General features: G+C 39.8%; 1 protein-coding gene across 1 annotated transcript; it reads left to right on the top strand.

Moving 5' to 3' along the window:
* The first annotated feature begins 771 nt into the window (after positions 1–771).
* Positions 772–16,170, top strand: c10h14orf180 (chromosome 10 C14orf180 homolog). Its single transcript, XM_030787378.1, has 9 exons — positions 772–924; positions 2,385–2,415; positions 5,921–6,007; positions 8,096–8,216; positions 13,047–13,077; positions 13,207–13,315; positions 14,548–14,708; positions 14,956–15,088; positions 16,136–16,170. Exons 1-9 carry the CDS (start codon positions 772–774, stop codon positions 16,168–16,170), a joined length of 861 nt encoding a protein of 286 aa, XP_030643238.1.
* The last annotated feature ends 219 nt before the right edge of the window (positions 16,171–16,389 follow it).

The following is a 16,389-nucleotide window of genomic DNA, read 5'->3' as shown; positions in this document are numbered from 1 at the left end:
AGACCATAAATGATCATTCCTGACTAATCAGGAATAATGAAATACATAATCAGAAACTAATTCGGCTCTGTCCAAATTATTCATGTCTAACTCGACTGACATTATTGTCAATCTGATCTAGGTAAATAAGGTGCAACGATACACTCTTTTGATGTGTACATCAGCATAAACTATGGTTCTGTAAGCATTCCCACTTAGGTACTGTGCAAGTACTAAGACGACAGTTTATGTGTCCCTCATGCTTGGATTCCAAAGAATGTCAGCTGTGCTACTGTGTTACAGAAGTGTTTGTGATTGGATAAGAGCTCTGCCAGTCAGTCTGTTTATCCTCATAAGTCCTGCCTGTGGGCTGACTTCCTGTTTTATTCCCTCTGATGCACTGTGGGAGGGGATAAGAATTCTCCACCTCTCTCAGCCTGTTAGCCTCTTACTGCTCCCTCTCTTCCCCTCCCTCTCCTTTCTCCCTCTTTCTGTCTCTCTCCCGCCCACACCACCTGCCCTTGAGTTCTGTGAAACAGATGAGACAGGGAGTGAGAGGTTGTTTGCGTTATCCGTCAGGACGATTAGACTCAGTCCTCTTTTTTTCCCTCTCTTTTTGTGTTTGAGAGCTTCTTCTTTTTTACCTCTTCATTTTTCATTTTCATCTGCAGCAAGAGTCACTGTTTCTCCCACAGCTGGAGGAGAAGCTCAGATGGGAGGTGCACACGCTGAGGTTCAGCGGCACATGCACACACGCACCGGTAGTCTGCGACGGGCCGTCCCAGGCGCAAGATGCTGAACGGGAGCCGGGAGGGCCTGTTTGAGTTGGGGAGACAGCTGCAGCAGCAGGGGGAATCGCAGGCGGCATTGCACTGTTTCCTCAGCTGCCTCCTGGGGCTGACACACGTGCAAAGCTTCCATTCGCTGCCAAATTGCCTGCACCAGGTGAGATTCAATCTGCTCCTCTGAGCACAGGGTAGGATTAGCATCCAAATGCATATTGGAGCTGATGGAGAGTGCATGCATTATTCACACCAGCCCTGAGTGAAATATATGTGTCTCAGAAAACTGGGATGTCTGGAAAGCTGTTTTAGTGGGTAGAGGTTTTATGAGTTTGTGACCTGCATTTAGCATTCAAACATTAAAAATAAAGCACTTATGAAATTAATTTGTATTGAATGCTGCTCAAATCTGTCACTTTCGACTCAATGCTCAATGGCCTGCTTTTGAAATAAGAAAGAAATGATACACACATAAGCAGAGCATTCCTAGGAACACAGACATTTGCGGGTGTACATGTGCATGTGTGTGTGTGAGTGAGCGCACAAGTGTGTGTATACATATATATCTATTGATGTGTGTATGTGCAAGCCATGCACAAATATACTTTGTATAAATATACAGATAAATACGTGTAAAAGGCCTACACTGGGTTGTGAGGACATACAGTATATAATGTATTCACACATTTCACACGGGCACATATATAATCGTTCATTTTATACAGATTTTACATGAGGAAATATACCTGCAGCCTTGAATATAGATACACTGACACTGTGACATACAGTTCATGTGGAAACGGAACACACACACTCGTATTGGCATGTGAGCGGTGATGTATGACGGATTATCATGTTTATTGCTAGTGCACAGTGAGAGATGGGACAGAGAGGATGGACTGGCAGGCAGCATCTGAAGGCCAGTACTCCTCCACAGTCTAATGTCTGGAAAGGATTCAGGGTCCAAACCTGCTGAATCTGTGGTGTTTGTTAAACTCACATACCTCATATTTGTCAAAAACATACAGTCACAATCACTAATTTTCAAAGAGGGACTAGAGTCATTTGCTGATGATATTAAACCTATTTCCTCGGTGGATTTTTCCTCTCTTCCACGGATTCTGTCTGTTGTAATGTCTGTGTATGTACGTGTTTGGTGACAGTTAGATGGATAATGGTTCTGGGAAAAGATAACATGCCACAGGCCTCATGAGTCCTCAGCCAAAGCCTATCGGTGAACTCTTTATCTTGAATTTACAAGTGTTGAAGGAAATGTTCTGTGTCTAAACAGTAACTCTTACACAAGGCCTTTGGAATGTATGGCATGACACATAACAGAGTCTGGCACAGAATCTAGGGTTAGTGCACTGGGATGTTGCCAGTATACATACACATATTAAATTCAGACAGAAATAGTGCTGGGTGAATGCAGAAAAATGTAAATTCTGTCTGCCTCTCAATGACAAATTTAACTGTTGTTAAAGCATCTATCCGAAGAAACAACGACAGATAAAGAAATGATTTCACTCTGTAATACATGAAGTTTTTTGTCATTCCCAAATAATGAAAGCTAAGATGCTACATTAGGTGATTCTTTCTTCTTCTTTCTTTCTTTCCAAACAGATTGCAGAGCTTTTCATCACTGAAAAGAACTGTATCCTTTCCCACTGCACAAAGCTATGTGATGCCTGTAACAAAATTCATTGTGACACTTTGTTAACTGTACACCCATCTGTTTTTAGCATAGTTGTCAATATGATTTTCCTAGTTGTGCGTGTAATGAGGTCAAATGTGCTGGCCATGATATTTCTATGAGTAGTCAGCCAGAGAGTTAAAGTGGTGTCTTTGAAGTTTTGTCGACAACCAGTCAACACCATTATCACAGCTGAAAACCTGATGGTGGCACTGGCTCCCTCAAAGTCCTGTTCTATGTCATGTCTCTATTTGTCGCTGAGATCTTGTTTCTCTGAATTAGAGTGAACACAGATGATATTATTTGTATGCTTGATTCACTGACATACATAATGGTGTCTGCAAGTTAGTGTTTTAAATTTAGCAGTGTGAGGCCCTCAGTGACCAGTTTTTATGAAACTTAGCTACTCTCCTCAGTAGTCTCCTAAGAGGATTTTTTTTAAGCTCTTACCACAGGTCAGCTCCAAGGGTGTCTTGCCTAATTAACCAGCATAGATCAAGCTGTGCTCCACTGTCATCACAGCAACGTATAGACTACAGATAAGGGAGTGTTTCGTTACACGATACATGTTTGTTCTCCCTCCATTACACATAGACACACAGTTAACGTGGAGCTCCAGTGAGTGGCAGCAGCTGCGATTTTCTGCTTGGCTTCCCTTAAAACAGGTCATTTTGCATAGCTTAAGCCATTAAAATAGATTCCTTCTCATCACATAGTTTAAAATGCCACAGTTCCAGGTTGTCTTTCGTGTAAATACCTTCTTGATTTCAAACAGATTTTTTTCTTCATACAAGGTATGAAGTGTGGGCAGGGGTAAGGATTTCTTTATAGTTTTCCAAATTATATCTCTCAGTTAAGTTAGCACAAGGTCAGCATGATTAAAAAGAACTGAATGTTCTATCTTTAATGTTGTGCAGATGAAACAGTAGTAAATAAAAATGCTTTGAGACCCAAAACATATCTTAAAACCAAGAGCCTTACTTCAACTCCCTTGGATCTCAAAAAGAAAGTACTGCAAATAAACAGAGAAAAGAGCTTTCAAGTTAACCTGCTGAAAAACAAATAAATCCAGAATGTTTGTTCCTCTATGAACTGGACATTAATCAGTCAAAATTTGACAAAGAGCTAATCTGGAACCAGCTGTTTAATCCTCAATAAACAGATAGGAGAAGTATACAGAGAGAGGAGGGCTTTAACATGCTGTCCTTACAGATATCAGCCACTTTTAATTGAGCTCTAATGCAGTACAAATATAACATGTCCTACACTACTGAAGTGGACCCTCAGACAGCCACTTCAGAGGACACTGTCGCCTAAGATGAGACACAAACAAATTTTGCTGTGTGAGTTCAGTTGAGTTGAAGGAGCACAAATTAACAGTGTATCCTAAATCATCTCCTCTGAGCATGTAGGGCTAACTACAAACACACAGACACACACACACACATTCAAAACAGTTATTCTCGCTTTATGTATGAGAAAACCCAAGTTACCATGTTTAAATGCTGTATGAAAACTACTGCGATGCTGCACTGAAATATTTCGTTTTACGTAGCATAGATGTTTAAATAATTTACTCTATCAACCTACTTCATAGTAGCATATTGCAAATGCCCCACATTTGAGTAATGAAAGAAATGTGTTACATGAGCATAACATGAAAAGGAAACAGCATGAACAACATACTGTATATTTTAATTATTGGCTGTAATCCTCAGGGTCATCACTGAACCAAAGGGAATGTACTGAAATGGCATTTCTTTCATTAAATGAATCAATATGTTTTAAGTCAGCTCAGTAGTGGTTTGCTGCGTAGTGTATGTCAGCTTCCTAAGTCTTCCTCTCCAGCTGCAGTCTAAAAATACAGTTTGGGCACTTGGGAATATGTTTTGCTCCAGGAAAATGTCATTATGTGAGATTAATTGCTACAAATATTCTCAGACAGTGAATGTCCATTACAAAATCTGTGATTAGATATTCTGTTGCTCTGCATCCCTAGCTTGCTTGGATATACCCTTGTGCTACATAGTGAAAGATAGTTATATCACAAACAGTGAGATTCTTGACTGTTCACAAAAAGTCTCAGAGAGCACCAGAATAGATTGCACTTTGATGTCATGGGTCTGTCTAACAGTAAGACTCACAACTGTAATCAACATCTAACATGAGACATTGTTTCATATTGTCAGTTACTGGTAACTGGAAACCAGTAGCGACAACAACAACAACAAAAAAAGCATCATTCTGCACTCACTATAATTTTTACTCAGACGATTTCATACAAACCAAAAAAAAAATGCAACATGTCTGCAAAACTATACATTCATTTTCATTTGGTAGCGTTTCATAGTGTGACTGATTTTACTTATTGCATTAGTACTGTACAGTTAGAGGTGAGCTATTTGATTCCCCTGGGGTCAACCTACCCCCACCCCTCCCCATCTTGTACTTCTGAGTGGGAGACCTTCCCAGGCAGTAGCCTGTATAGCTCACAAACTAGAATCAGGGTGACTGCTCCGACAAGGTTAATTAACCTACATGATGACATGATATCATTGACATGACGTGCAAATGAGTGAAAGAAAACCGATCGCACAAATGTCACCATTCCATATTTTTTTGTGTGTACACCCCATGCCGCCCCCGGCAAGATACCGCCCTGGGAGGCTGCCCATGTCACCCATACCTAAATCCGCCACTGCTGGAAATTATTTTTTAATCTTTTGTAAAATAGTAGCACTTTAAAAACTATACCTCACTACACGAGACTAAAATCTCAACCTCTGAAAGCATTTACAACTGGCTTACTCTTAATTACTGAAAACATAAACCAACATTGGCTGACATCTGACAACATCAGTTCTTCAGCTGTGTCTCATGTGAATTTATTTTACTACTGTGGGGTCTTTAGTGGAGTTAATATGCCATAGATGAAACTACCAAAATAGAAACTTCTCCTAACTGTTACTCATTAGATTGCTGTGTCCTATTATTATCTGGGTCATTCAGATAGATGAGTACCTATGTGCCAATGTTTATTTTAAGAACTTTTTCCTCTGTGAACAGTGGTCTTTAAAGTCACCTGTCAAGAGTGAAGAGTGTTTTTTTTCCTTGCATGCCTTTGATAGAGTAAACATACTCTTTGATCCACATCTATATTTAGAAGCTGCACGTGTATCTATAAGCACAGGAATGGTGATCCAAACAGAGCTGACCAATCAAAAAGCAGACAGGGTACAACACAACAAGGCTATGACTAAATTTGTACAGAGAAAAACTTATTTTGTTATTTCCTTCGGTCATGCTTGACAAACAAATCTCCATTTAAATTGAACCTAACAACTTTGTGTGAGTGAGTGAGTATATGTGTGTGTGTGTGTGGGTGTATGTGTGTGTGTGTTTACAATGATAACAGCTGACTAATACCGATGACAAGCGTAGGTGATCCTTCACTCGTATAAAACAGATGGGAAGGCTCTGCAGTTCATCCAGGCAGAGAAGATGTTCTACGAGGTGGCACTGATCGAACTCACTGCCCTGCAGGGTGGTACAGGCAAGTTCACTCTTACATTTCTGTTTCTGCTTAAAAGCTTTGCTGTGTGATCACAAACAGTCCCGTTTTTCGGTCCTGATTTTTTAATGTTTGTGTCAAGTGTCAAAGGACTTAACTGAACTGAATCACCAAAAGAAGTTCCCTTTTATTTTTTATATGGGAACTATTCTAGAGGATCCTCATTATTTTTTGTGTCAATGAAATTTCTTTGACTACTTCAGAAGTATATGAACTGCCAGTTTAAGGTTATGGGAAAGTTCACTGAACATTGGAAGCATTTAGGTTGAATACTGATTAATACTCTGTCCTCTAGTTTTGTTTTGGTTACATTTACAGAGCAGACTGAGACTGTTATGTGCGGAACATTTTTAGTCTTGCTGTGCTGTTTTCTTTGGATCATTCCAAGGGTTCTTTGGGACTGTTTCACAAGACCTCATAAACTGTCCTGGGTTTCTTGTTTGCTTGCATTCCCATTTCATTTAAAATGCCATACAAAACAATAAATATCATTTGATAAACTCATTTATTTCACTCTGCGATGGACCGGCAACTCATCCTGGGTGATTCCCTACCTTTCACCCAATGAGCACTGGGATAGGCTCCAGTACACCCCACGACTCTAACTAGGATAAGCAGCTTGGAAACTGAATGAATGAGTAAAATGAATGTATTTCACATCTACAGACACATTCTAGTAGAACCGATTTCTAGTTTTCACATTCACATTCTAGTTTTCTCATCACTAATAAGTGATAGCATTTTGTCTTGTGTGGATAGACTGAATTCAAATAACCTAGAAGCTTGGTGTGGCATAGTTGTGTAAGCAAAAGAATAGCTTTGCAGGAAAGGGGCTTATTTTGGGATTCTAGGATTGGGGTAATTATGCTGCTGTATGGTTTTGTTAATCTGCAATTCTGTGTTCTTGACAAAAGTACCACTGTCCAGTTGTGTATTATCCAACATATAATCCCAGCAAATATTTGCAAATATATGCATGATGCGCTGCTTTGGAGAATGAGGCTACGCACAGAATCTGAGCTTTCTGCCTATGCTGATACCATCACTGTGGTTCAGTCCAGCGTTTAACTCAGGGCCAGCTTTATTTGCCAGGGGAGTTCTCCCATGTTCTCACTGAAAAAAAAAAACCTCATCAATCACTTGGGTGGCAGCTGTCTGCCATTTCTCTAGCAGTCATGGTCTTGCTGAGGCAGCAGACTCCTCCTGCATAGTCAGAAAGTGGGTGTAAAGAACTTGAGAAAAAAAAAAGATAAATGGCCATACTATGCATTATCACATTAAAGAGCTGTTGGCTGCTATGGAAACCGGAACACCTGACTTTGCATTTCGGCTGTACAGTTTCATGGTTTCCTTCCCTGGGGGCTGGACATACACCTCTATTGATTTCATAGCAATACATAGGGAAGCACTGACTGCCCTCAGCCTGCCCTTCTCAACAATCTGCTGTTTCAAATTTTCACTTTGTCCCCTTAACGTCCGGTATCCAAATACATGGCTGGATTAAAATGTTTTTGGTCATGTATGGAACACGACCTTTACTTAACAACAATGTTCATCATCATCATCATCATTTTCTTTTTCTTCTTCTTCTGATTATTATTAGTAGTAGTGGTATATACTCCTTCGTTTTCACTGGTATTTTAAATTGCACATTAGGAAATGAGGAAACACCATAAGGAAATGAATGGATAGTTGTACAGGGTTACCTCCCTTTTCACAAATATTACACTCCTGTCCCTTCTGTTTGCACCGCATTTTCTTTTCGGTAAGGAACATCTTCATGAGCTCATGTAATGCCAGTGTTTGTTTGGATATGCTCTTGTAAGTACACTTGAATCTCTGGGTATGGTGAGTCACTCTCTCCTGTTTTCTTTGACCTACCTGTGTCTTCTCTGGTCTCTCTCTCTCTCTCTCTCTCTCTCTCTTCTTGTCACTCACCTCAATTTCCCTCTCTGACGTAGCCAAAGAACGGGCTCGCTCTTACCCAGTGTGACTCTAGATCCTCTTAAGCATTGTTTTCTCTCCTGTTGCTCTGTGCCTTGGGTCTCTGACAGTCTCTTTGTGTAACAGGCTCCCAAGAGGACAGTCTGCTGGGTTCCACAGGATGGGTCTCCCAGGAGGAGCTGTCAGAGCAGGCCTCACAGGCCCAGGATCTTGAGAGGCTTGCCGAACTTTGCATCATGAGTAAAAGGTAAGTTGGTTCTTCTTTTTTATTATTATTTGGATAGCATGCCAAAATACCTATGAAAAGCTTTTTTTCTCTTTGGAATACTGTTTCTCTGCTAAATTTAATCCATTTTCTCTGACAAAATCTTCATGCAAATGGTTAAATACTGAGTAAGAGTGTTAGACTTAATACTTTTATATATTTATTTGTGTTGGTAGGAGCACAAGTATTTTTATTCAACTTTGTGTAAACTGCTGGCTTGATACATAACAAACCTTAGCTATGTTTATTTTATCACTTTACAATTATGGTGTGCGAGGTTTTAAGGGCACTCTTCTACACTATTTTTCTTCATTCATATGTATTGCTGAAACGTGTTTGTTTGGTGGAGTTTGGTCCATCACTGTCAAGTTTGAGGCTATGAAGACATTAATTTAAATCACATTGTATAGTGTGGTAATCCATTCTCTGGTACATTCCTATTGCTGTGCATTTATGATTTCTTGTATGATATTTTTGTATGGTATTTTACTTTTTAAATACCCATGTTTTTTTTTTACTGTCAGTTTCAACTAAAATAATATCCAATTTCAATACTGCCGTTTGAGAGGAAATGTAGATGGTTTGTTGTGAGTTGATAACAGATAGTGGACCAGATTCTCATTGTCTGAAAATGTGTGTTTTTATTTCTTAGTATTTTATAACAAATCTACGTTGGTTTTACATACAGTAAAAACAAGAGATTCACACTTTAGAGTCCATTAAAAATCACCAAAAATTCAGACAGACATAAAACAGCCTATCTGGTATCACGTATTGCAATGGAAATATAAGGTCTCTGAACATCTTCCTGAATGATGATTGTGCCAGAGTTTGCAAGAGACAGAAAGACTGTTGAGGTTATGTGAGTCTTAAGGTTTCAGGTGTTACTGGGGCTCTAGGGCCAGGTATTCCCTTTCCTTACCGGGCATAACTCGAGGCAGAAGTAATTTGTAAGGCCCACTGCTTATACACAGGGACAGCTATCAACATTTGTGTGCCCCTGTTGGCATTAGTTGTGGACTTAGACCATTTAACCTGATTACCTTATGGGAAAAGAGACAGGGCTGGTGGGATTAAAACAGGAATGGCTTTAATCTTGAATGAGGCTGAGATTGTTGATTGGCGTCCTCACCAGGTTAAATTTCACAGGGGACAAATGACGACGGCTTGCATGTAATCACATGATCTTGACCTTAGAGCGACAGTCTCAGGTGCCTGTGAGGATCTGAATAGAAGCCACATTGTTGAGCCTGTTTTTAGAAAGAATGCCAACCTATTTGGGTCAGATGTATTATTGATAAATGTCACCAGTTAGAGGTTGCATTTTTTTTTTAAGCTAAATGATCTAACTGAAACATTTAAGATGTGGTCAAACATACAGAGAAAAAAAAAACACGAGTAATTAGAATAACATGATTGACGTTGTGTGCATTTTGGTGTAAAAGGTTTGGTCTGTCAATGAATGTTAGATTACTATGAAAGCTTTGAGCTTGTTTGTAGTGATACATTTTAGAGCAAAGTCAGAACGGCAATTTTTTGCATTAGTTCATATTTTGAATTTGGAGAGATTAAAGAGCTGTTGTTGTTACTTAGGCATTGAAATCAAGTATGCATATCAACACATGCTGACCAAGTGAAAGTAGTTCATATATGACATTGCTTTGTCCTGTCTCCTTTGAGAAGGAATGAAAATACTGAAAATACTAAAATTTGGCACTAAAAGGTGGTACATATCACTATGGGCCCATCTGTCAAAAGAGTGAGTCTCTATGTTCACACTGGGGGAGAGGAAGTCTGACCTCCTATCAGCATTATGATCCTCTTCATCAAACACAACTACAAAATCTCTCTCTCTCTCACACTCACTCACACACACACACACACACACACACACATGCACACGCACTCCCCATGGGCTGAACAGGAAGTGGTTTTGCCTCTTGAATCTTTCAGCAGTATGGCAGGAAGTTCTTCTCCTACTGAGAGCTTTGCCATGTAGCTGCTTATCAAATATCCCCTGGGGACAATCCAAAACAGAGCAAACCGACACCCACACATTACTAATTGAAGCAGAACCACGGTTTAGAGAGACCACACTAACATCTGTCTTACTTAACATGTGTTTGCTCTACATCCATAAGTACATATACAAGTGAAATGCCAAACTTAAGGTTTTCATCACAGTCAAAAAACATACGAGAAATGACTTGGCAATTTCCCACATACAACTCAGCTTCAGCAAAGTGTCATAAAGTTACTTCTGTGTGCTCAATACAACCTGAGGCTACTGTATGTCAGCCTGTTCCGTGGAATATTATAAGACAAAAGTATGCCCATCTATTTGGATAAATAATGAAAGGTAAAGCATACCAAACTGTTAGACAAACAGTGTAAGATAAAGTGTCAATGCAGACAATTGCATGGCACCCCAGGAAACCTTCTGGATGTCAATGGCATTCAGTTCTGGCATACATTTTTAAGTAATCTGATGTTTTAAAGCCTTTTGACATGTTTCATCTGTTTGACAGTTCAGGCCCTCCCTGTTAACTTATTAATATGAGCTTGAAGACATCTCTGCATTCCTTTACCACTGCTTACCCTCACCTCAAAAAATGTTATATGAAGCTAGACATCATGTCCTTCCTCAAGTTAGTCTGACAAACTTTCAGTTCAATGAAAATGACCGCATACCAAAATGCACGCCACAGAATTTTTAAAAGCTTTTTCCTGCTATTTATAGTTCGGTCAGTGTAGACTACAGGATTTCTGCCAGGATTTTTCCTTGCCGGTGCATTTATTTTACCGGACAAATTTGAAACTTACCGGTCACATTTCAATGACAGTCTATGTTACAAACGTACATATAATTTACACCTAGGTTGACGAAAGAATAACAACAACCTAAAATCAGCCTGACTATTTAATGAACAGAAACGCTTAAGCAAAATTAACAGTGAGCAAAACCTCAACATTAGCTGCTAAAATGTTGGCTATTACGAAACATCTGTAACTTGTAACATCTGTAGCCTGTTTAAAAAAAAAAAAAGGCTAGGCCTACATGCCATCAAATGTAGCCTATAGACTACCAGGTAACATTTTATTTCCTCCTTTTTTGCAATGCGGCAAAGTCCTCTGCTGCTGACTTGAATCAAATGTGTCCAACGTGTCTTTGCAGCTTGCAATGCACATAAGCTGCATCACTCTCATATGTTTTGTATGAGCCTTATTACCGGACATTTTGACTAGCAAATCGTTTTCTTATAGATTTTACCTAGCAAAAACCGGTAATTACTGGCTAACGGAAGTCCTGGTAGATGATCTTGAATTCTGATACACATGTCTACAAAAATGTAGACTGTAAATTGTTCAAAATAGTTTAGAAATATTCAAATCAAAGTTGCTCAAAAACTCCTCATTTCACAATTCAAGCAGTTCTCTGATCCACCACACATGAGGTGTGAACTAAAGTATGCCACACCATGCAATAGACTAATAACACACATTAAGGTAGATGACAACATTCCCTTCCTGGCACTTGTAGTATGTTTCCACTGGCTCCAGGAACCCATCCAACCCAAATCACTGCACATGTGTGTTTGGATTTGCCGTGCTCAGTGGTGCAAGCGATCCACACGTGGCATGCCTCAGTAAGCCTGATTAAGGTGAGCCATTGTTGTGGTATTCAGTACAGAGCTATTGTTGTAGTAGTGTGTACTAAATTAAGCCATGGCTTCCAGAGCTGCTGGATGGATTTCAACTCTACAGTTCCAATTTTGCCTTTTTAGGTACTTAAACTTCCTTCCCTCAACACCTGCTTTTTGAGTTTTTTCTTCCCCCAACAATGACCGATGAAGTCATTTGGGAATATCCACAAGAGAATCTATATAAGGGAAATATTAAGGGAAAATCAAGTATTATAGAAATGTATGCAGATATTTTACAATAGTTATGTAAATTTTGCAAAAGAACTCATTTGTGGATCATAAAAAGTCACTTTCTGTCTGATGTGTGAATATACTTAAGCTCATCTTACATAGCTGTGGTAGGGTAGGGATGGTAATGTAAGGGAGGTTAAAGGGAGGTTGGGTGTTCCTACACTGTATTCAACATTTACTCCACAAAGTCTCTGAGGGATGGGATGAGGCAACAAAAGAACATCTATTAACTCACTTACAGTATATCAAATGCCAAGACATGTCAAAGATTATGGGGGTCACTGTTCTCAGTCCAGAGAGCAAAACCACAGTAGCTGTGTCAGCAGACTGCCTATGTCAGCTTCTCTTATTCACAAACATAAAACCTACTGAACCAAAACCTACAACTACCATCTCTCTTTCTCGCTCTGTCACTCTCACTCTCACTCTCTCTCTCTCTCTCTCTCTCTCTCTCTCTCTCTCTCACAGACACAAACACTCTTATCTCCTTCTCTCTTTATGTGCTAACCAATAATGACAACATCAGAGGGAAAACTTTTTTTCTATTTTACACCAATGTTTGGTAACATTTTTGTGCGTAGAAAAATATCACTACTTTATTGTTCCCTCGTGCACACTCTCTTTCACGAACACAGTCATTTGCCCATAAGCACAATGTGACCAGAGAGTAAGCGCCCCCAAGGGTAAATCAATGGATTAGCGCAAGGATCAATGTCTCAAACACAGACATGTGCTTCTCTCTCACACCACATCAGCTGATATATCACCATCTAATTCATTTGCACAGTCAGTACACATGCAGCCAGAATGCACGGTCAAATGCCACTGTACTATACAATATAATTTCTTTCCCTCTCTTTTCTCCTTTGCTTTTCAGACCTCATCTTGCTTTAGAATACAGCGGCAAGGTATGTATGAAATGACATCACTGTCCAACTAACATGCAAAACTTTTAAAGAATAATACAGAGGGCAAGGTTGACATAATACTCCCTGGTTACTCTAATATTTTGGTCCTTTGCTGCATGTGTGTCACAGGCCACTAAAATCCATCAGCGGGCATTTGGAAATGATCATCCCATCACTACGCGGAGTCTTGAGTTACTGGCCACTGTCTACGCTGAGATCGGCAAAACAGAATATTCAGGTCAGATATTTCTCACAGACAAACTATACAAGTACACAAACTAAAGATCCATCATGACAGGGTTTTCCCAATCCTGCTCCCAGCTCAGCACGTGTCAGCTCTGTCTGTGCTCACACACCTGATGCAGCTAAATGAAGAGCTCGATAATTAACTGATGAGCTGGACCAGCTGTGTTAGAGCAGAGAGAGATGTGAACCGTGCAGAGTTGCAGGGCCTCAAGCAGTGAGACGAGAACACGTTACATTATGCTAGGGTCTTGACCTATTCAGTCAAAACCACTCAAGTCTAGGCTTTTTGTTAAATGTCAAATTATAAACCTATACAAGCCTATTATTGCAGTGACACCCAGTGTGTGTGCATGTGCGTGTGTTAACTGATTCACAGAGCTTGAATCAGCTAAGAGTAGACTCCCAAATTGTGAACTTACGTGAAAATGTTCAGGTTGGCCTGACAGAGGGTTACTGTCAGGCCAACAGACATTCTTACTGTCAGTGAAGAGGTGATATTTAGTACTTATGATGTTTGACAGTTATGGTGCCTCAGTAGATGCCTACCTTTAAATGGTTTCCAAAATTGTACTGAGTTCATTATAAGCTGCCGACCCAAATTAACATGTTTCCTGCCACTTTTTATTTCTTGGGTTTTATTTCAGTCGTACCGAAAAAGGCTTTTCATGAGTTTGACAGTTTCAGGCGAGTCTGTTTTTTTTCCGCACTCATAGCCAGTAATGCTGAACAGGTTTTTATTGGCCTGGTGAGGAGGAGCATCTCTTCCTTTGTTCAGGTAGTGTTGTGTTGGAACAGAGAGAGGACATGGGCTAAAATTGGTCCTGGGCGACATCAGTTGTTGAGTCAGCTTTGCAAGTGCCATCTGCGTGGCTCACATTTGCAGCGTGTAGATTCTTGCCTCTTGCTAAATAAAGCTTTGTTCTCAGAATTGTTTGGTGATTCGCAAACACACACTAAGATGTGTTATGAGCTTACAGTCGTGAACAACTGAGGCATCAGTGGTGTCTCACTTTAAAAGATTTGATCTTTTTATCTTATTTAGCTCCTATCATCATCTAGAACTGATGAAATGAAGTGACACTGTGTGAATTCTGTTTTTGTACAATTAAAAAAGAAGTGTTTAACAATTTAAAAGGCTGTTGAATGAGTTAGAGTTGAATGAGCTAGAGTTCAATCATTCCTTAATTTTGTATTGTTTAAGAGAAAACATCAATATTTTTACAGACTCTTTGGGACAGTGTGTGTCAGCTCTGTCCAAGAGGTTTTCCGGCAGTGAACCATACAGTGAGACCCTAAATAGCGTCACCAAGATACAGCAGGACAGATACAGCGAAGTCCGTCACAGGAAGGAGTCCCATCAACAACAGGAGCCACCAAAACACAAGGTAACAGTTCCTCCTAGTCGGTTATGTGTGTATAGCTATACCGCCACTCCTTTGGAAAAGGGTCTCTCTATCTGCATCCCAAAGTCAGCCATACATTGGAGGCCGGTCCTTTTCTAACGGTCATGGCAGCAAAATGCCAGTATTACTTTGACAGTGTCAGCAAGATATAAGAACACTATGTCAGTGCAGACTTGTGCTGAATCAATCTCTCTCTCTCTTTTTCTCTCTCTCACTCTCTCGTCTGAAGGCAACCAGTGGGGATAAAATTCCCACTTCCATCCTGAAGCGGTCCAACGCGGGAAATGTTCAGTCAAATCTAACATACAAAAGGAAAACCGAACGACGCGTTCGCTTCCGAGAGCCGGAAATTATCGTGCATGGTGAGAAGAGAACAAAACAATTTATCGATCACCTCATGACAACACAAGCTCTATCACTGCTGGACGTTTTAGTTGAAAAATCACCCTTAGCCTGCCTCAGCCGCAGTTCATTGAACAAACACTTCAGGTGGCTTTGCAGCTTAGCTCTGAGTGAGTTTTTCAGAGGGTTTGAAGTCCGAAACTGCTGTAATTGAGTAGCGTGATTTAACATTGATTTGCACGATACATGACAGTGAGTCAACACAAAAAAACATTTTAAAAAACCATCCCATATACTTATTTTTACAATTTAAAAAAGAGGCATTGTGATTCGTTATCAGTTAAGTAGCCTATTGGGTAAGACCCTGGAAGATAGGTGATGAGTCGTATTTAAACATTTCTCTGTAACATCTCACAAATATATTCTCTGAGAGCATGATGAAAAGCATACTTTAGTTACAAAAAAAGAGAAGGTAAATTAAACAGGCTGGAGTGTTTCCCAACAGGACTGTGGTTAATGCAGCGCCCAGGTTTAAAAACATAGTCACAAACATGCCAGAATGATTTACACATACAATTAATTACAGATGCAAATGAAATGGTGCGCAATCTGTGCCAACCAGCCGAGAGCGTTAGGTCCTTGAGAGGGGAAATGAGGGAATGAATCTGTGTGCTCATGTAGAATACTCTGTTGTTGAGCTGTTCCAATATACATCTTTTTTGTTGATTTGTTTGATTTTTTTTTTTTTTAGCCTTTAGTCTCTTGTATCTATTTACTGTCCCATACACGGTCAACGAGAAAGCGCAGAAGTGCTATTTTTCTGTATGTTATTTGAATATTGCTTTATTTAAAAAGCTATAGCTTTAATGTTTCAGGTGACATTTGATTTCAGCTTTAGCCATAATGGTTTGTGGCACCTGAATCACATTTTCATGTAACTCTTTAGTGCGTCCAGTGTTAGATGTCATAATGAGCGCCCAAACACTCTTTCTATGGTTCTTTTCACAAACAGCACCAGCCATAATTAGACCTAACGCTTATTCTACTCTCGTCTGTTAAATTTACAGACATTCCGTACTATGACCGTTTAGGAGGTAAGTAAGCTAAAGCTGAACAGTACAGGTGACGATTGCAACGGTACTAAAATGCATGAAAAGATGCTGGGTTTCAAAATGGTCTTTTTATGTCTCAGTAGAGGGTTTTGCATGTTCGAATGACGTTTTTAGGGATGATATCACTGGTTATAGCGCTCTGGTGCATGAGAGTTGTTCTCACATTAGCTCTCTAATCTCTAAAGTCAAAAACACTTTTCAATGGCGGA

Source organism: Chanos chanos, chromosome 10, assembly GCF_902362185.1.
Source record: "Chanos chanos chromosome 10, fChaCha1.1, whole genome shotgun sequence".
Taxonomy (NCBI): Eukaryota; Metazoa; Chordata; class Actinopteri; order Gonorynchiformes; family Chanidae; genus Chanos; species Chanos chanos.
Note: the sequence above shows the minus strand (reverse complement) of the source record. Positions and strands in the feature narration are given on the sequence as shown.

Bases quoted from the DNA above. Each gene is read 5' to 3' on its own strand.
- c10h14orf180 (XM_030787378.1), top strand. From the start codon at position 772: ATGCTGAACGGGAGCCGGGAGGGCCTGTTTGAGTTGGGGAGACAGCTG. The intron at 13,078-13,206 runs GTATGTATGAAA...TGTGTGTCACAG, and splicing joins CTTTAGAATACAGCGGCAAG to GCCACTAAAATCCATCAGCG. The intron at 13,316-14,547 runs GTCAGATATTTC...ATATTTTTACAG, and splicing joins CGGCAAAACAGAATATTCAG to ACTCTTTGGGACAGTGTGTG.